This window comes from Talaromyces rugulosus, chromosome II, assembly GCF_013368755.1.
Source record: "Talaromyces rugulosus chromosome II, complete sequence".
In the NCBI taxonomy this organism is placed as follows: Eukaryota; Fungi; Ascomycota; class Eurotiomycetes; order Eurotiales; family Trichocomaceae; genus Talaromyces; species Talaromyces rugulosus.
This window is the reverse complement of record NC_049562.1, coordinates 6,104,163-6,123,639: the sequence shown is the minus strand read 5'-3', so window position 1 is coordinate 6,123,639 and position 19,477 is coordinate 6,104,163. Positions and strand designations below refer to the sequence as shown.

Sequence of the window (19,477 nt, the reverse complement as noted above, 5' to 3'; positions counted from 1 at the left end):
TGAAGTTATCAATTGGATTGTAACAGGTGATCCGAGGACAGAGAGCGATCCGGCAATGAAGACGAATATATAGGCGGTCGACACGGTATGACACCATCGCTCGCGAAGATCAATTTCCCGTCTAGGTAGAATAGCAAAAGCCGGTTCTTCAGAGAGCAAATAATATCAATACAGACCAGATCGTGTCATTGCGGGCATGATTCCGTGATCGGTTAATGCAGAGAGTGGATGTTGGCGGGGTCCCGATGGGGAAGGAGGGGTGTGCGTGGAGCCTGTCGCGTTCCGAATTTCTTCTTCTTTTTTTTTTTTTGGTCATCCTTCTTGTCGACAACTTATCATTTGCTTGTACCATTTTCAATTGCTTCCGAGTTTTCTTTAATCAAACCCCGTACATAATGACCATCGACGACCACCCTCCCGAAATAGAGACCCGCCGGTCTTCGTGCAACGACCTCGAAGCCCCGACTGAAGAACGACCGCTTCTAGAAAACGACGCAGGCGTGGCTTGGAAACCCCCAAAAGGGTTTCTTTGGATTGAAATTGGTATGAGCTCGGTGTTGTTTGTAGGCAATTGACGTACCCTAACAGAAAATAGCCATCTTCACCAACGTTTTCCTGGCTGGATTCGATGGAACAATCACGGCCTCGACGTATGCACTTATCAGCTCCGAGTTCATTGCGGCAAACACGGCCTCCTGGTTGACGACCTCGTACCTGATCACAAGCACCGCCTTTCAGCCGGTATACGGCCGGATGTCCGATATCTTTGGGCGAAAGCCGTGTTTTTACACCTGCACGATCTCGTTTCTACTGGGTTGCCTTGGTTGTGCGATTGCTAGGGATATTTTCCTGTTGAATATCATGCGAGCTCTCACAGGCATTGGGGGAGGTGGCCTTATGACCATGGGTATAACAAAGATTCTGTTCAATGCGGTATATTCAAGGCTGATGCGGATTGTGTGTAGCGACTGTCATCAATTCCGACTTGATCCCGTTCCATAGGCGTGGGATGTATCAGGCTGCCCAGAATGTTCTCCACGGCTTTGGTTCTATCTGCGGTGCTTCATTCGGCGGCGCCATCGCAGACACCATCGGTTGGCGATGGTGCTTTCTACTACAAGTCCCGGTCGCCCTCTTTGCCCTCGTCGTTGGCAAGTTCGTCATCACCCTCCCGCATAGGGAGGCCCCAGGGTCGGGAATCCAGAGCTTGTGGCAGAAAGTAGACATAATGGGATCATTGCTTCTTATCCTCGGACTTTCTGTACAACTCGTGGGTCTTAGCCTAGGGGGGAATGAGCTGCCGTGGAGCAATCCATGGATTATTGCTTCTCTTGTTGGAAGTTCTGCGTTGCTGGCGTTGTTTATCGTGACCGAAGCCAAAACCACTGCTGCTCCCGTTATTCCCCTCCGAATGCTGCGAGGCGTGCAGCCCATTTGCATTCAAATTGCGAATGTGTGTGTTGGTGCTGCAGCTTACGCTGTAAGTATACAATTCGTATCCAGTCTCTTCATATTCTAATGCTGATGGCACAGTTCTTGTTCAACCTCCCGCTTTTTTTCCAGGTGGTTCTTTTGGACTCTGCTAGCAAAGCCGGTGCGAGGCTGATCATCCCTTCTCTGGCAACACCCGTGGGAGGTCTTATCGCCGGCATCGTCATGTCACGCTGGGGCAAGCTGGCGCAGATTGTTCGAGCCGGCGCTTTTCTGATGTTCCTGGGAAACCTCCTAGTCATGCTACTCAGCTTTCGCGATGCCGGCTGGAAATACTTTGTGTATGTCTTTCCCGCCAATCTAGGGCAAGGAATGGTATACCCTGGGATTCTATTTAGCTTCATGGCTGCTTTCGAGCATGGCGGTGAGTTTTCTTCCCCCTCGTCAAAAATTTTGTTTACGGATCTGATTCTGAGGATTTAGATCACGCCGTTTCAGCGTCAACCGTCTATCTCATCCGCTCCTTGGGCACCGTATGGGGTGTAGCTGTGACATCAGCCATCGTGCAGAATACATTAAACTCAGGCCTTGCAAAGGCCTTGAGTGGAATACCAGATAAATGGAAAGTAAAACCTGTCGAATTCCCGTTTGGATTGAAAGGTACTTGTTTGAGACTCTGGCTGACCTGAACCTCGTGCACTTTCTTTCAGGTGATTGATGAAATTAGACATTCCGTTTCGGCGATATACGACCTGCCTCCCGATATCCAGATGGCAGCTCGCCTGGTGTACTTTGAAGGAATCCGCAGGTCATTTGCCCTGTCGGCCCTGCTAGGTGCAATCGCAACAGTCGCGGCTCTGTTTGTCAAGAGCAAGGGCTTGCAGCGACCCGGCGGTGAAACGTAGCATTGACAAACCTGTTGGTGAGAAGCAGACATCTTGTTTGCTAATAAATGCAAGGGAGAGGAGGGTCTGGTGAGTTCAGTCGCGGGAAATATTCCGCATGCGGGTATGGATAGACGGATAGACGGATAGACAGACAGCAGATAGACTTGGCGATGTATTAGCTGCTTTTTAGTTGTCGTATCAGGCCCCAGTTTGCACTCTGCTCTGCTTGGCTTTCTTGGCTGTTATTTTTGTTGACTCGAAAGTCTCGGCAGGCAGCAACAATCCATGGTTCTGTGGCTTTTTTAAGCAGCGTAGCTGAACAGCAATAATAATAACAGCCACGAGCTAAGCCTGCGTCAGCTTATTATTAGTAGTGTACGTTACAACGTAGGAGCAACGGGGTCTCCACAGCCGGTGCATCGGTGGCTGATCTGCGATGGCTGAAGTAAAATGGCAAAATAGTAAAATAGTACGCCGTGAAGGCCGGGTGGAGCGGGCGTCGTCGGACGCGAAAGACTTCAGCTAGCTCTGTGCTGTGCTCCACCGCTCCCCGATCTTTCTCCTCTCGTGAAATCACGCTTATAATACATAATGTGTGCATCCAGACTGATTTTAATTGCTGTTTTCTCTTGAGATCAAATCGGCAGACGTCATCTCCCTTGGCATCCAAGCCCAACCAACAAACAAGACAAAAAAAAGAGCTCCGCAGACTCCCCCGCATCGTCAACATTCACCTGCTCTGCCACCGCCCCCCGACCAAAGTCAATGGGCTTGTGAGACGACTATCGCTTCTCTTATACTCCAAAATATAACCGCAGCATGTCAAACTCAACAGATGTGGCTGCTGCCACTGTCGTCGAGACTCGAGAACCGGGCAGTTATATCCTGACGGGAAAGCAAGAACACTGTACGATGAGCAAAGATCCCAATCTCCCTTCTTCCGTACCCAGACTGATCTTTTTTTTTATCGCACCAGATCTGAAAAGAGAGCTTTTGAGTGCCCAGGTCCTCCAAGAAATTACTGAACTTGCCCATCCCACTGCATTGCGCCGCTTCGGGGCTCCTTTCAAGTCGGAGTTTGGCGAGCTCGCTCCCGTTGATTCGGACCTGCCCATTTTACGATTTATCTTTGTTAATCATGTTCGCAATTTTCCGTTCCTCGACCAGGCGAATGAAAAAGAATTCTGGCAAGATCGTTTACAAGTGGTGAGTGGACGCAACTAGAGCATTGAGAGAGAAACTAGATACTGATAGGCGGGCCCATCAGTTCCTCGAGTCGTTTGCCAACAAGAATATATCTTCGTCCGAAGACCGCCTGGAAGAAACGAAACGGAGGAAACTAGCCAAGAAATGTGAGAAACTGGTTGAGCTGATGATGGTGTCCGGAATCCCTACGGCCTCGGGGTACGAGGAGCGTATCCGGTTCTCGGAAATGGAAGTCGTCGACCGCGGAGCCAATGAACAAGGCCTGCTTGTGAATATGCCCGATGGGCAATCTATAAATGGCTGGGATGTGAATGTCGCCGCGGTCAGGACGACATCTGTCAAGCGTACTGTGCGATATCACCAACACGCGGTAAGCCAGATACACCCTCGATGGTATAATTATGCCTCTTACTAACCATCTCTCAAGGAGTTCATTCTTCGTGTGCGCCGACCAGGGCAGCCGGATGCCTATGTTGGCCGAAGATATGGCGAGTTCACCAAACTGCATAAGCGGTTACGGACTGAGATACCGGGGAAAATGCTTCCACCATTACCAAGAAAGAACAAGCGCTCGACAACTGCTTCATTCTTTGGCGGCACTGCTAGCGACGACGGCTCTTCTGTATCGTCACTATCGACTTCAAATGGGACAGGCTTGGCCGAGGACGAACCTCCTGTCTCTAGACTTACGCTCGGCGTGACAGCAGTGTCGTCTCTTCACCGATCAGCCTCAAAATCATCCATGAGATCCGGACCCCCTATATCACCTCGATCCCCAGAATTTCGCCAAAACATCGTTTTGTACCGGGAAGAACAGCGTGTTTCATTGAGGGCGTTTCTGCGAACCATCCTACAGAACAAGAGAGTGGCCGAGTCAAAGGCGATAGAAGAGTTTCTGACTGACGCTCCGGTGACTTTGAACGAAGAAGAATTGATTGACATTCAACGGAGAAAGGATGCAGACGCTACTCGCATCGAGGAGCAGCAAAAGTTTTACGAGATTGCCCGACAACGCGCCGCCGAGTTGGATGTCTATATGGAAAAGTTCCGCCAGGGTATTGTCGAAGACAGTGAGTCTTTTCACACAGTGCATTTCACATAGTGCCTTGTTCTTCAGCTAATAAATCCGTAGATGGCCTCACGAAATTGTTTGCCGAGATTCGGGAAAAGGACAAAATAGAACAATTGAGCCCAGAATACCAAAAGTTCGCCGAGTGGTTGCGAATAGAGTATGTGGAAACACCTCTCAGGTTCTCGAATATAGTTAACTGAATTTCCAGGGTGGCGGCCACTATATACCATCTCTTTTTGGCCGAAGACAACTCTCCAGAGCTGTTTGCACAGGCCAAGAGAATCCACTCTCTAGTCCCGTATACTTTGATGAAGAACGTCATTCGCATCGCCAATCCCGCAGCTGTCATGTCCGGTGTTCTTGATCTCTTCCTCGCCCAGCCCTTCGGGTCTCGCTCCTTGCTCCAGCGCATGTTCTCGATGACACTAAGCGAAGGGATCAAATCGTTCCAAAAACCAATTGACGCGCTTGTCTCCCAGATTGACGACCAGATCATCTCGGAGAAACTAAAGACATTCGTCAACGCGGATGAATCCGTCAAGACTATTATTCGTGAAGAGGCAGAGAATGATAGTGTCGACATCGTGGTTGCAGTCCTTAGATCGGAGCTCATCGACCCGGAAATGAGTTCGGAGCAGGTTGGGAAGATTTTCAATGCATACGTTGCGTGGAACAATGCTGTTGAAAACGTAGGTGACCCATAAGCTAGTATTCTCGAACTTTACTAACTTTTATTACCAAGGTTGATGATGAGATGAGACAAGGTGCCGAATGGTTTGCATACTTGAAGCAAGTGCTCAAACTCTATACTCGTCAGCGTGACAAGGCCATGATGCTGAATATGATTGAAGAGGTGAGAAATGATATTTCCGGATATTTTTGGGTTCTTTTTTTTCTAATACCAGGGCAGCCGGTTACTTTGAAACTCTTCCGCGACCTATTCACCATCTTTTACGAACCACTAGTGCGAGTTTACAAGTCGGCCAACGTGTACAACAGTATTACCGACTTTGCCAAATTCGCCGATGACGCTATTGCCGTCATCGAAAAGGCCCAGCGGCAAGATGTATCAGCAGACCCCAACCAAACGGTCCAAGCATTCATTGACCTGTGTGCTCGCCACGAACACAATTTCTACAAATTCGTGCACGAGGTCCACATCCACGACAACGGTCTTTTCGGCTCTCTCATGTCTTGGATCGAAAACATCCTCGACTTCCTCCGCAAGGGGCCCAGTAGCGGCGGGAAACTCGACATCAATGCGCTATTCCAGGGAGCAGTAGACACCAAACAGATAGACAAGGAAGTAGGGATCGAAGAAATAAACGCTCTTGTCAAATGGCAAGAAGACAGGAAAAAATGGCACCACGACAAGACGCGGCAGAAGATGGCTGCCGAGGGTACAGGGGATGCTATTCTTCCGGGAGGGGCAGCTTTCAAAACAAGTGACTTTGGCCTGGATGAGGAAGACCTTGAAGACCTGGCGATTGCAGACGAAGAGTCTGATGAGGAAGACGAGAACACAGACGATGATGAACTCGACCCTATCGCAGCAGAGCGTCGACGACGCGCGAGAAAGCAAGACCATCTGCGGCGGTCTGCCGGTGAACCCGTCAAGCCGGACGTGAAGGAAGTATACAAGTTGCAGGAAGCATTTAGAATGATGCTTAGACAGGTGTTGGCTGATTAGACCCTTTCCTTTTTTTTTTTTTAGCTTGCTGGTGTTGTTGTACGTGGGTGGTTGTATGTATAGATAGTAGACTTATACTATATGACTTACGATTCTTAATAGTAACAAGGATATCAGTATTATTTAGATCTCAACCAGAGTACATTCCAATCTTGTTTTCAGGGTCAATAGGCTAGATATATACATGTATAATGCAACATTTGAGATTCCAAAGGGCCAAAATCCAAATAAGCTACAGCTTAGATTTCATATTCACATGAACGCTCTTGACCTGGCTGTACGCCTTGAGGCCTTCCTCTCCAAGCTCTCTGCCAATGCCACTGCCCTTGACACCTCCAAACGGAATCCGCCAGTCGGAATCATTACTCGAATTGATCCAGACCATACCAGCCTCGATACGGCGCGCCACTCGATGCGCACGCACCAAATCGGTTGTGAACACAGCCGATCCGAGACCGTAGGTTGTCTCGTTGGCCATGCGAACCGCCTCGTCCTCGGTCGAGAAGCGGGCGATGACGACAAAGGGCCCAAAGACTTCCTCTTGGTAGATACGCATCTTGCTCGACACATCTGTAAACACAGTCGGTTCAACAAAGAACCCTTTCTTTTCCGCAGAATACCGTTGGCCGCCCAGGGCCAGTTTGGCGCCTTCGGATTTGCCGATTTGCGCGTACGACATGATGCGGTCGTACTGTGCCTTGGTGACCTGGGGGCCCTGGAAGGTGGACTCGTCGAATGGGTCACCGACTTTGCTGATGGATTTGACCTGGCTCTTGAACTGGTCGAGGAATTTGTCGTAGATTTTGTCCTGCACGAGGATGCGCGAGGTTGCCGTGCAGATCTGCCCTTGGTTCGACATGATGCCGATATGAGCCCATTCGACCGCCTGCTCCAGGTCAGCGTCGTTGAAGACAATCAGCGGGCTCTTGCCGCCGGTCTCGAGCGTGATGTTTTTCAGGTTGCTTGCGGCCATTTTCATTATCTCGCGCGCTGTCGCCGTGCTGCCGGTGAACGCGATCTTGTCAATGCCTGGGTGAGACGCGATCGCAGCGCCGGCGATGCGTCCCAGGCCGTTGACAATGTTTACCACGCCGGCGGGGAAGCCTGCTTCCACGACCAGGTTGGCAAAGTACAGAATCGAGAGCGGCGTTTGCTCGGCTGGTTTCAAGATCACGGCGTTTCCGCATGCCAGCGCCGGACCGAGTTTCCACGCGGCCATGGACAAGGGATAGTTCCATCTACACTCGTCAGTTTTTCGTTCTTTTATTGGAGGAGGGAACAACAAACGGGATGATCTGCCCACAGACCCCGACGGGCTCTCTGATCGTATACGCAAACTTGTCCGGCGTGGTATCGATAACCTGGCCAAACACCTTGTCGGCCCAACCGGCGTAGTAGCGCAGCGTCTCGGCGACCTCGGCCAGGTCCTCGTCTCTGGCGACGGCGAACGGTTTCCCATTGTCCCACGTCTCGATCGTGGCCAGCGTGTCGCGGTGCGCCTCGACCAGCTCGGCCAGTCGGTATAGCAGCTTTCCGCGCTCCGAGGCGCCTAGGTCGCGCCATGAAGGGTTGTTGAGTGCCGCACGCGCGGCTACCACGGCCTTGTCGATGTCTGAGGGGGATGCAGCATGGACAGATGTTATTTCGGTCTCGGTTCTGGATGGGGGATGTTAGCTGGTTGCTAATCCTAAATTCCAGGAAGATCGTACGTGGGATTGATAGAGGAAATCGTCTTGCCGTCGCCCGATGCCACCCATTCATTGTTGATAAACAGCCCTGTGGGCTGCGTATATTGTCGGCCATTTGGCGCCGTGAGCTGCACCGCGAGATTCGAAGCCATTTTTGTAAAGTGAAGTTGTATGATACAGAAGAGAAGAGACGGCAAGATTAGATGATGAGTTTGCAGGGAAAAACAGGTCCAGTGCTAAATCCTACGCATGTCAGATGCTCTCTTCCCCTCATCTGAACCTGGCAAGCCATCGCGTAATCCTCCGCATTGGCGCTCATCTGAATCGACGTTCTCGACAGCTCTGGCTGCAGATGATGATGCATCGTTATCGCCATAGCCGCATGGACATTCCGGGTCGGGGCTAGCGTCATGCCGCTGTTATGCTGTGGGACGTAGTATCAGGCTATCTGGTGATCGTCTTACTAGCGTTTGAGATAGAACTAACTCAATTGATGGCATGAATAATTTTATCAATTGATGTTATCAATACATGTTGTACAGTCCACTGACAGAAGTTAATTGAAAATATGTTCAATTAGGGAAATCTACAGCATCACAAGAAAAATGGATAACAATTGATCGATTGATGTCAACTTCATTCGACTATTACTAAACTAAAATATGAAAACACTAAAATTGAAATGCAAGCAATGGTATATTGACCTAGAAGAAACCATAATCTTCATATGCAATTTTTAACGCCAGTAGAGAATGCTCGTCAAAATACCAGCCGACAACTACTAAAATTTGGTTCACTTCAAATTATAGCCTGGACTGGTCACGCGAGGCCTCGTTTGACCCGGCGCAGCATGACGAAGACGCAAACGCGCTTTGTGAGACGGTGTCAACGCAGACCGCAGAAGGCGGCACCCATAGAGCAGGGTTCTTATCGAAAAAGTTGGATGCGCGCAGCATAATGCTGACTGGCTCTGCCGGCATGATTGGGTAGTCTTCCATCCGGGGGAAGTGTGTAAGGCCAAATTGCATGTAGCAAACGATATCCGTGTTCTCGATAGACTCGTTGCGCGCCGCCCAGTCGACAATTGTCTGGTTGTGCGGGTGATTCTCACGCCCATCAGACTGGCACACGTAGTCTCCAGCTGGGAATAGCTCGTAGTCCTTGTAAGGAACAACCCAAAGAGACTTGCGCGCAAAACCAGCTCGCTTCCAGACTACACTTCCTGGCTTGCAGAGTAGAGTAGGGCAGTTGTTGTTGAGAATCTTGTAGCCCACCGGCTTGTGGCATACTTCATTGATAATGTTGGGGTTGACGATATCCCATGACCGGCTTGTTTCGTGGCAATAATCGACTGCGCCTTCGAGAGCTGTGAGAAGTGGCGTCTTCTTTGCGTAGAACGCATTACCGTAGAAATTGTTTGGAGAACCAACCGGCTCCTCAGACGGAACGGCATCAGACTGAACAACTGTGTTGTTTGTTCCATCGATTTCCGGATCCACACGCAGAGAGAAGATGTGCTGATGATTTTGCGCGTTGATACGTGGCTGTACTTCCGTTCCCCAGGGAGCAGCTTGTTCCGATATATGCATCGGGTACGTATTCAGTTGACCGGTGAGCTTCACCTCGAGCTTGTATGTGCCGTCTAGGGTGAAGGTGTGGTAGAAACCGTATTCGTAATTTGCCGCAGTGATGATTTGAGAGACGATGAGTTTGCGGTCACGGGCTGAAACAACAGTTCCGTCGCGGTAATCGGTATGCTTAAAGAGCAAACCGTTGTCCTCTTCGTGAATGCAGATAGCGTTCTTGATCATAGCCGCCTCGCCCTTTCCAGTTGCCATGACGGCGTCAAGATAATGGATCGCTCCTTTACAATCACAGCCAAGTTTCAACGAGTTGGTCATGAACCCAGATCCATACTCACCGACATCAAATGCATGCTTCTTGTGATGCGGTGCTTCAGGACTGCCATACGGAACGACCATTTCCACGACGCTGATTCTGTTGAAAAGGGTGCGCTCGCGCTCCTGGTAAGGATCGTCGATTCGAACATCCGAAATGACAATTCCCTCGCGGTAGTTGAAGCCAATGTGCATTTTGTATCCAGCCCAAGAAAGCTCATTGCCACGCATGCGGAAGGAGACACCCTGAGGCTGTGTGATGTTGATGGGTTTCAGTCGGTCGTGGCGGTATCCGTCACTGATAAACTCGGGCAAGAAATTGGAGCCCTCGAGAGAAACAGGGGTGCGCTCGCCATTGACAGTGCGAATATCAACGCTCAAGACCTCCTCTGTCTCGGTATCGGCCGTGACGGAGAAATCCAGCGGGTGAGCATATTGGTTGTCAAAGGCAGATTCGCGGTAGTATGCAAGACCTTGCTGAAGGCGACGCTCGAAACCCCAGCGCTCGTCGACACCAATTGCCCAGGCGTCGATGAAGACTTTGCTCATGTCGGTGATGCCGAGGCCCTTGCAAGCCTCAACCACTCGAGCATCTTCACGGCAAATACGCTCCATGATATCGAGATCTTCCAGAGTCAATGTTGGCATGACCTCGCTCACTTCCTTCCATTCCTCGACCTTGGACTTGGACAGGTTCACGACGGCCTCTGCGCAATTGCACGTGCCGGCTTCAAGGACGATGGCAAAGGCGCGGCGCTCTGGTCGTGGGCCAGTCCCCCTTCGATAGGCAGAGTATTCGCTTTTTGTCGGTTCTCGCAGGGTGATGCAGTTGAACTTGACGGACTTGGGCGACGCATAGTCTCGAATCAGCTTGGCAGCCAGGGGGATTTCCTCGATCGAGAGTTGGTCTACTCAGTTAGCAGCAGCTCCTGTCGAAAGTGTAGTGCAAACATACCCAACGGGTGAGGTGTTCTGCGACTGATCTGGCTGGCAGCAGAGCTCGAGCCATAGTCTTCCTCGTGGAATATCGTGTATCCAGGAATCGAAGTTGTATCAGGCGCCATGGTGTAAAGAGTGTGAGGTGGAGGAGAAGTACAAAGAGATAAATTGAAGCCAAGTAAACACAGAGTGCTTGAAGCGGAGGGTTATATAGCCGCGTCGTGACAATCACAGCGGGCATGTCCGCGTGGACCTACCACAAAGGGAAAGAGCGGGGGTGTCGACACGTGCAGCGCGTGTCTTACAGTCTACTTTGACGTTCTACACAGAAACGGTGTATATTCAACTGTTCTCTCGGAATCCCGCATATGTACGCCGAGTGTCACCAGTGACTGCTGCAGTCCAATTCCTCTGCACAGGGTACCTCCAAATAAACGGCTACAAGCTTCTCAGGATTGAAGTATTATTTCATTCAACAACAGACAACAGACACCGCCAGTTCTGTCATCTCTGCTTGCCGCGAATAGCGACCGTTATGCATGGAGCACACCACTGCCAGTGAATGCTGACCGCATGAACCTCCCAGATCTGGCCTGGTCAGATCTTATCACGCCCTATGCTGAAAGTGGCGACAATCCTGGCCAGCTCTCCACCACTATCTCGATAAGGCGCTATCTGATAGTTTAAAGCGGCGAGGGATGCCCCAAAGCGGTAGGTCCAGCCAAATTGTGGGTCTTGTGTCGATTTTTGCGGGGAAAAGCTTCTTCGCGCGAGATAATACCACGTCTCCCAAGCTCCAGCTATCTGGATAACCCCTAGGTGTCAGGCCCGCCCAGCGTGATTGGAGGTAATCTCCGAAACAGGCGCGCCGGACCTTCAATCAGTTGCCCCGTTTCGCGGTCAGACTCTGGGGTAACGGCCGCGAGCTGCTTCCCTCTTATCGCGCCTGATATCTGCGACGTGACATAGGGTTGATTGCTCGAGCATATATATCAATTGATCCTTCGCAGCTCTTCCACACATCGTCCAGTCCAATCTCTACTGCCACTCGGCTTGCTTTTTGTTTCATCCTTCACCAAAGAGGACAGAAGCCGCTATTACTCCCCCAGAGAATGAGAGATCCCCCTACGTCGTTGCGGAACTTCCTGTATATACCTCCTGATGGACCCTGAATTGAACCACCCTCTCGATCCGACCAAATCGGTCGACCAAAGCGTCCTCGATGCCCGCGATCTCGCTGGCATGGGCCATGACCAGGCCCTGTCTCGGAAATTCGATATCTGGAGTATGCTGGCACTGGCATTCTGTGTTCTCGGAACATGGTCTACGTTTGCCCAGGACCTCGATAGCGGCCTGACCAACGGTGGTCCAGTCAGCATTCTCTGGGGCCTGTGTCTAGTGACCTTTTGCAACATATGTGTAGCCGTGTCTCTGGGCGAGCTGTGCAGCAGCATGCCCACAGCTCTAGGCCAGGCCTACTGGGTGTATCGCCTCTGGGACACGCCCACTGGTCGTTTTGCGTCCTACATGTGTGCATGGATCAATACCTTTGGCTGGTGGACGTTGACCGCCTCACAGATAGCCTTTATGACCAACTTTATGTTGGGCATGAAGCTGATGTTCGACAACAGCTGGCAGGGAGCTAGCCTGGGCTGGGTCCAGTTTCTTGTCTATCTGGGGATTACAGTACTCATCACCATAGTCAATCTAATTTCGTGCCGCAAGGAAAAGGTTCTACCATATTTCAACAACTTCGTTGGAGTCTGGTTTGCCGGCCTGTTTGTCGTCTTCTCCCTAGCCCTCCTGATCGCGGTGGGCACCAAGCCCAACCTCTCCTACCAGCCGGCATCCTTTGTCTTTGGCTCATGGATCAACCAGACGGGCTGGAGTGATGGCGTCACTTGGTTCATCGGTCTAGTGCAGGCTGCTTACGGCTTGACGGCTTTTGATTCAGTCATACACATGGTCGAAGAGATCCCCGCACCACGCCGCAACGCCCCCAAAGTGATCTATCTTGCTGTTTCATTCGGTGCCCTCTCCGGGTTCATATTCATGCTTGTCTGTCTGTTCTGTATTCAAGATGTCAACGCAATCATCAACTCTGTCACCGGACTGCCATTCATCGACCTCGTGCAGGACGCAATCGGCACCAACGGCGGCGTTGCTCTGATCGCCCTCTTTGAATTCAACGGCCTCGGCCAAGCAGTCAGCATCATGACCACCTCGTCCCGTCTTACATGGGGCTTTGCTCGCGACGGCGGCCTGCCATTTAGCAAGTATTTCAGTCATGTTGACCAGACGTGGAAAGTGCCCGCGCGCGCTCTCTGGCTCCAGGGCTTCCTCATCGGCATCATCGGAGTGTTGTACTTGTTCGCCAACACTGTCCTCTCCGCCATCCTCAGCGTCAGCACCATCGCGCTGACCATCTCCTACGGCATGCCGATCCTCGCACTGCTAATTGTCGGCCGCGACAAACTCCCTCCCGGCGGCGAATTCCGCCTGGGCCGTATCGGCCCTCTTGTGAACTGGATCAGCGTGATTTACTGCTCCATCACGACTGTGTTTTTCTTCTTCCCGGGCTCGCCGAACCCGGCGCCGGGAGATATGAACTACGCTATTGCCGTGTTTGGCGTCATGCTGGTCATCGCCGTCGGCTTTTGGTTTATCAAGGGCCACAAGGAATATCTGATGACCGAGGAGTCGGCGCGACGAATTATGGAGGCCCAGCGTTTGGAAGTCGATGCTGAGCCGGAGGACGAGTCGTCCCATGTTGGCGTTGTGCAGCGTGTTGGTGATGATGGGAAGAAGACTTGATCGTATCGTTGTGTGATATAGTGTATATATATACAGCTATAGCAAAAACAATCAAAAGAGCGTATATCAATGTCAACTTTTACCCGTGCATAATTGGCTATCAGTATAGAGACAAAACAGAGAATTTAACAAACGCACTCATACGGAGGTTGTCCCGGGGGAGCAGCAGCTATGGGATTTAGTAAAAATGAGCAGGGATCTGACGCGACTGGCGCTGTGATCGGACTTGTTTTTATTTCAGCGTTCTTGGTGCAACAAGGTCAGTCGCTTATACAAACAGTTGGTGGGAATATGGATACGTGGGTAGTGGATGAAGTAGGCTCTTATTCTAACAATACTTCCGTTGTCTTGTATTAACAAAACCTTATACAAGGAGATGGCCACTTTGGTGTTGAGAATCCAACGAAGTTTTCTTTAACGATGTACCGGCGGACAAGGCAGCTCGAGCGGTATCAGAACTTGGCTTCATGCGCTTGAGTCTATCAAGGACAGTTCATGTCCTGCCACGGCGTGGGACAGCCCTGAGTTTCATGGCCGCAGAGTGTAAGTTCGCTTGCGAAAAGACAATGTTATCCCATAATTTGCACAGGACATGACATCTAGATGATCAACCTCAGTGGTGTGGAATGGAATACTAAAGAGATGGATACGAGTCATGGCCCATTTCTCAGTAAACCGTACGAGCTTACTGAACACAAAGACAAAATCTCTTCGTCCTCATAACTTGAAACAATCTATTTGGCTTATTTTCACTTTTGAGGTTCAATTTCTGTTAATTTCTATTAATATTTGGAATGATAAAAGTCCTAACCAAGGCATACTAGTCTCTTCATAACGACTTAACCATCAACTAATATACTCCCGCCCCGCCCCCTCATGGTCACAGCAGTAACATTGTCAAATCCTCAAACAGCGTTTTTTTAACCGCCCATATAATACCCCAGTCAATTCTCACAAATGTCCAAACTAGCCGTCATAATCGGCGTCACCGGAAACCAAGGCGGTTCCGTCGCCCAACGCTTCCTCCAAGATCTTCAATATCGAGTCCGCGGCGTCACTCGCAACCCCGCCTCAGCCATTGCCCAGGAATTGTCTGCAAGTGGCATCGAAATTGTGCAAGCCGACCTCGAGGACATCGACAGTCTTGTTTCTGCTTTCTGCGGCGCCAATGTCATTTTCAGCGTGACAAACTACTGGGAACCATTCTTCCGGCCGGATCATCGACAAGCGGCGATTGATGCCGGCGTTTCCATTCGCCAGCATGCGTATGGGGTTGAGTATCGCCAGGGGAAAAACATTGCCGACGCAGCTGCAACCGCTGTCGACTCACTGGACGACAATGGGTTTCTCGTGTCGACGCTAAGCCATGCGAAGAAAAGCAGTAAAGGGGTGTTTGATGAACTGTACCACTTTGATGCCAAGGCAGACATCTTCCCATATTATCTAGAGGAGAAATGGCCGCAGCTCGCGGCCAAGACGTCGTATATCCAGACGGGATTTTTCACTAGTAGTTACAAACTGGTTCCTACGGCGTACTTTCAAAAGGTTTCCTCTCGCTCTTTCCCCTGGACTAGATATAATGCTAACAAAGCCATGACAGCAACCGGATGGAAGTCGCCATATGCTTTTTCCAACTCATCCAGACAGCCCCATCCCCCATCTAGACGTCAACCGTGACACGGGAAACTTTGTCTACGCTGTCTCCAAGATGCCACCGGGTAAACAGTACCTAGCCGAAAGTACCACCTGCAGCTGGTCCGAATACCTTCGGTTGTTTACTTCCATCACTGGAATCCCGGCTCAATACAAACAGACCCCGCTAGCCAGTCTGATGGAGATTGTTCCAGACCAGGAATTCGGCCGTGAGGTGGGGGATATGTTTTTATACTCGACGGATCCGGGGTATGATGGTGGTGATAAAACGCTTCTCAAAGCTGCTGATATTCGAAAGGTATGTTTCTATTTCTCGGCCACAAAGAGGTAATTTTTTTTTTTCCTAACAAAATTAATTCAGGCTGGAATCGACTGTCCAATGACGAGCCTCGAGGAATGGATGAAATTGGAGGATTGGTCTGCCCTTCAATAACGTAACTAACATTCAAAGCGAAAACGAATTGGATATATAGAGTAACCGCTTATGGATTGGCTATGTATTGAAGATCACTTAAGAGTTTGATACGGGTCACTAGGTGTATAATATGGAAGGACATTTCGGCAGCTACTGTATTGATCTAATTGTCCAATTAATCAATATTGATATCCCCTAGTTATTGATGGTTGCCTGAATCTGGTGCCAGTAATTTCGTTGCCTGAAGCTAATAGAGCCTAGGCATCCAGGCTTCAACATTCCATTCTTGGTCAATTTTCTTGGTCAATTTATGTGGGAAAGATTTACGCCGTAGCATGGCTGACATTGCCAAAGCAACATGGAGTAATGATATTTGACTAGACTAATCAAAAGCTCAAGCAGGCTGACACGATAATCATGGCGAATTCAGGCGCATACATACATGCCCTGATCGCACCAAAATCCAATCTCAGGTCTCGCGAACCAACATCGCTAATAATAAAAAGTACACGCTGAAATAAAGCTATAGCTAGAATAAACCAATAAGGTGGAGATTGTCTCCGCGAATCAACATAAATCTTTAATCATCATATTTCAAAACGGAAAAGAAAGAAATATTAAAAAGTAACAGTCTAGTCCTGATTTTTAAAGCTCAGGCATCCCGTTGCCATGCTGATAGTTGTAAAATTCACTGTCAAAGCAATATTGGCTCATCTGGTCTGGTCCGAATTGGTCAAGGTCCATGTCTGTAGATGGTGCAACGAGACCAGACGGATCGGATGCTTCGAGGGCCGCTTGGAAGTCCATAAACTCATCAGTTGGTGGCAAGTTTTCCAGCCCAATCGAGTTCAAGTCGGCCTCAGGGAACAGTTGGAAATCAAAAGCAGGAGCGAGAGGAGGCTCCGCAAAATTGAATGGCTGTCCACCGGACATGGCGACGAACCCATCGTACTGAGGCTCTTCATACTGGGTGACGTTGTATTGGGGCTCATCGTACTGAGGAGAAGGGTTGTACACAGACGGGTCGTATGAGACGGGATTTGAGTATGGGGAAGCCATCTGCCCGCTTCCAGGTGTGGGAATGTCTGTTGTTAGGTTGGAAACAGGAGTAGACATCGCCGGTGTAGGTGGAGTTTGTTGAGGCGAAGACCCAGAAGCCGATGGTGAAGGAAGCTTGCCGCCGAGCTTGCCGTTGTTCTTCGATCGAACATATTGCCAACCATGGGCCTTCTCCATATGCTGCTTGCAGTTGCTCTCGCGCTTTGATGTATAACTGCATGGAGAAAATTTGCACCGGTAGATACTTGGAGCGTTTGAGTGGCGGTCATTGACGTGGCGGTCGCGCTCCTTCTCGGTTGGCCATCCAACGACAAAGTATTTGCAGTCTGGGTCACTGCATTTCCAAGGGCGGGAGTGAGTCTTCTCGTGCTTGGTCAAGTCACACGGCCGTTTGAAAATCTTGTCACAGTGGCTGCATTTCTTGTTGATATCCATAGGAGGCGCGTTCTTCTTGCGGCGAGCCATGGAGCGTTCGATTCCCTCGTCATTGCTCAGGCCGCTGTGGGTGCGCTTCATGGCAGGAATGGTGGCTGGATCGTAAGAAGCACCATCAGCTAGAGATACGGGTTTACCGTCAAGATGGGATACTAGAGTGGCAGGACGCCCAGTCTGAGCTAGTCCGCCCTCGAGAGTGAGAGGCTCCATGCTGTGCCGAATTAGTATATTGTCCAATGGAGGTTTTAAGTTCAAGACATACGTGGTGAGATCAACGCCTGATTTTGATGAAGGTGACTGGGTGCGGGCGCGTTGGCGGTGAGCGGATACCATGGCCGCGTACTGTTGAATCTGTCCGACGAGGTCGAGGAAATATCCGTTAGTGTAAGGGCGGTCGGTGGGCAAATGCTGATCACGTTCGTTGAGAAATGGAACGGTCATATAAATGCGTTGAATCGTGAATTCGCAGTACCGAGAGAATAGCTGAAGAGGAGCCGAATAGCGCTTTAAACCAATAAAATAAGCAAAATCCTGAACGCCTGGTAACCCTGTCCGACTTACCGGTGCCAACCACAATAATATCTTTTCTAGGTCACGCAAGCATCTGACCTCTTTCCTATTGATCCGTGCAGGAACACTGGATACAAGAGGATGGAAAGGTTTCAGCTTCTCTTCACGCAGGATAGGCGTGACAATCCTTGTGTGAATGTGTCTACATGCAGCATCAGATAGCGGCTGCAGATCTTCCTCTGTCTCCGAAGAAGTCACGCTTTGGGTGAAAGCGGTCTGGGTGAAAGCCGCTCCTTCATGGTCAGCAGCAAAGTGTACTGTTTTGCGTTCGTTAGGTCCAGTCGCACTGATGGAAGAGCCCAGGCCACTGTCAGAGGTTTGTCGACGATGAGTGACTGGGTTCGAAACAGCGGGCATATCGGTCATCTTATTGCCACGAGTTGAAGATTTGCTTTTGTAATCGCCGGGCTGTGCCAAGCTAGCGTTCTTCTGGTCGTCTTCACCAGGTTCACCAGACAATGATAGTGAGCTGAGATCAATCTGGCCGAGGATATCTTCCATGCGCTTGCGGCCAGCGGCAACAGCTTCGAGAGTCTTTGGGCAAGTAGGTGAACGCCGCGGCAACGAGGGGATGTTCAGAAGAGGATCCCGGTCTTGACTGGGCGGCAATGAGGGAGAGTTGAAAGTAGTTCCTCGTTGGATGCTAGGCAGACTCTCTGGTGTCGTGTCCATTTTGGGAGTGGCAGAGAGAGCAGACTGGCCACCATTTAAGGCACGACGGCGGGGGTGGACCCGGGTATGAGCGGGCTCGCAAGACATGCTTGAGACAGGACAGGACACGATCTACCGGGGGGTAATACGGTTAGCGGTAACCCTTTGTGGACAGGCAGGTTGGTTGTAACTGCAAGTTGATCGGGGGTGACTCACAGCAGATTGCGAATCAAGACTGTGGAGCAGGAGAATCAAGGTGAGTCACCACAGATGACACCAGATGACTATAGGGAACGAATTAGTGGGGAAACAGGGAAACATTTGCTTGGAAGATTCTCAAGGCAACATACATTTCCCAGGTTTAAAACAGAATGAATCAACTGGCTGAGAGAGGACACGTTGCGTTAAATGTACCACGGCGGAATGTGAGACAGCCGACGAGGCCAGAGCCCAGGCAGATTAATAATGATACGATTTGTTGATCGAAGTCGGTTTATAGATCGAGATGGGATTGACGCAGATTGGCAAGTCAGTCCGCTTTTTGGGTGATCATGTATCTCAGGGGATCCAAGGCAGACACCAAAGGAGAGCCAACGATGGAGCAGAAAGGTAAAGGATAGAGAGAACTAGGCAATAATAGAGATGAGAAGACGAGAACGAGGAGAAAAGGAAAGCGAAGTTGTGTTATTGACAAGCAGCGGATGACGCCGGCGGAGTGTTCAGGCTGCTGCCTAGAGCCTGCTGCGCTAGTGCCAAAAATGGAAAGGCGCGTGGGCTTGGTCAGCCGCACGGCGTGCTTGCCATTGGCCCGCGAGTTGACGAGTCATCGGGCAGCCCCAATACCGAGAAATACCGTACCGGTACCGTTGGCCCCCTTGGTGCGCTTTACCCGAGCGGGACGCCGCCCTCTAGTACAGCCCTTTTCATTAGTCCACGCCAGACAACAATGGCACAGCCCCCCTTTCAGTTGTGACACAAATGGTATTCAATACCAACGATTACCAGCTATTTTTTTTTTTCCATCATTGAGCATCAAGTTTCAACAATACTAACACAATACCCAATACTA

The 19,477-nt window shown here is 50.3% G+C and overlaps 7 protein-coding genes across 7 annotated transcripts; 4 read left to right on the top strand and 3 right to left on the bottom strand.

The window, feature by feature from the left end:
- Positions 1-395: 395 nt before the first annotated feature.
- Positions 396-2,336, top strand: TRUGW13939_04596 (uncharacterized protein; the record flags this gene model as incomplete). The annotated part of the gene is made up of 6 exons (XM_035487767.1): positions 396-543; positions 596-907; positions 966-1,480; positions 1,534-1,855; positions 1,915-2,057; positions 2,142-2,336. 6 exons carry the CDS (start codon positions 396-398, stop codon positions 2,334-2,336), a joined length of 1,635 nt encoding a protein of 544 aa, XP_035343660.1.
- Positions 2,337-3,137: 801 nt separating this feature from the next.
- TRUGW13939_04595 (uncharacterized protein) lies at positions 3,138-6,286 on the top strand (the record flags this gene model as incomplete). Its single annotated transcript, XM_035487766.1, has 8 exons — positions 3,138-3,225; positions 3,295-3,524; positions 3,586-3,894; positions 3,952-4,594; positions 4,657-4,753; positions 4,805-5,285; positions 5,339-5,449; positions 5,507-6,286. The coding sequence occupies 8 exons, from the start codon at positions 3,138-3,140 to the stop codon at positions 6,284-6,286; spliced, it is 2,739 nt and encodes a 912-aa protein (XP_035343659.1).
- A 232-nt stretch (positions 6,287-6,518) lies between these two features.
- On the bottom strand, positions 6,519-8,126 carry TRUGW13939_04594 (uncharacterized protein; the record flags this gene model as incomplete). The annotated part of the gene is made up of 3 exons (XM_035487765.1): positions 6,519-7,524; positions 7,574-7,942; positions 7,996-8,126. 3 exons carry the CDS (start codon positions 8,124-8,126, stop codon positions 6,519-6,521), a joined length of 1,506 nt encoding a protein of 501 aa, XP_035343658.1.
- A 651-nt stretch (positions 8,127-8,777) lies between these two features.
- TRUGW13939_04593 (uncharacterized protein) lies at positions 8,778-10,936 on the bottom strand (the record flags this gene model as incomplete). Its single annotated transcript, XM_035487764.1, has 2 exons — positions 8,778-10,780; positions 10,828-10,936. 2 exons carry the CDS (start codon positions 10,934-10,936, stop codon positions 8,778-8,780), a joined length of 2,112 nt encoding a protein of 703 aa, XP_035343657.1.
- Positions 10,937-11,972: 1,036 nt separating this feature from the next.
- TRUGW13939_04592 (uncharacterized protein) lies at positions 11,973-13,625 on the top strand (the record flags this gene model as incomplete). Its single annotated transcript, XM_035487763.1, has 1 exon — positions 11,973-13,625. The coding sequence occupies one exon, from the start codon at positions 11,973-11,975 to the stop codon at positions 13,623-13,625; it is 1,653 nt and encodes a 550-aa protein (XP_035343656.1).
- A 945-nt stretch (positions 13,626-14,570) lies between these two features.
- Positions 14,571-15,711, top strand: TRUGW13939_04591 (uncharacterized protein; the record flags this gene model as incomplete). The annotated part of the gene is made up of 3 exons (XM_035487762.1): positions 14,571-15,170; positions 15,226-15,576; positions 15,640-15,711. Coding segments are annotated over 3 exons (1,023 nt in total), but the record flags the coding sequence as incomplete, so codon positions are not given.
- A 627-nt stretch (positions 15,712-16,338) lies between these two features.
- On the bottom strand, positions 16,339-18,516 carry TRUGW13939_04590 (uncharacterized protein; the record flags this gene model as incomplete). The annotated part of the gene is made up of 3 exons (XM_035487761.1): positions 16,339-17,398; positions 17,450-17,691; positions 17,749-18,516. The coding sequence occupies 3 exons, from the start codon at positions 18,514-18,516 to the stop codon at positions 16,339-16,341; spliced, it is 2,070 nt and encodes a 689-aa protein (XP_035343654.1).
- Positions 18,517-19,477: the final 961 nt, after the last annotated feature.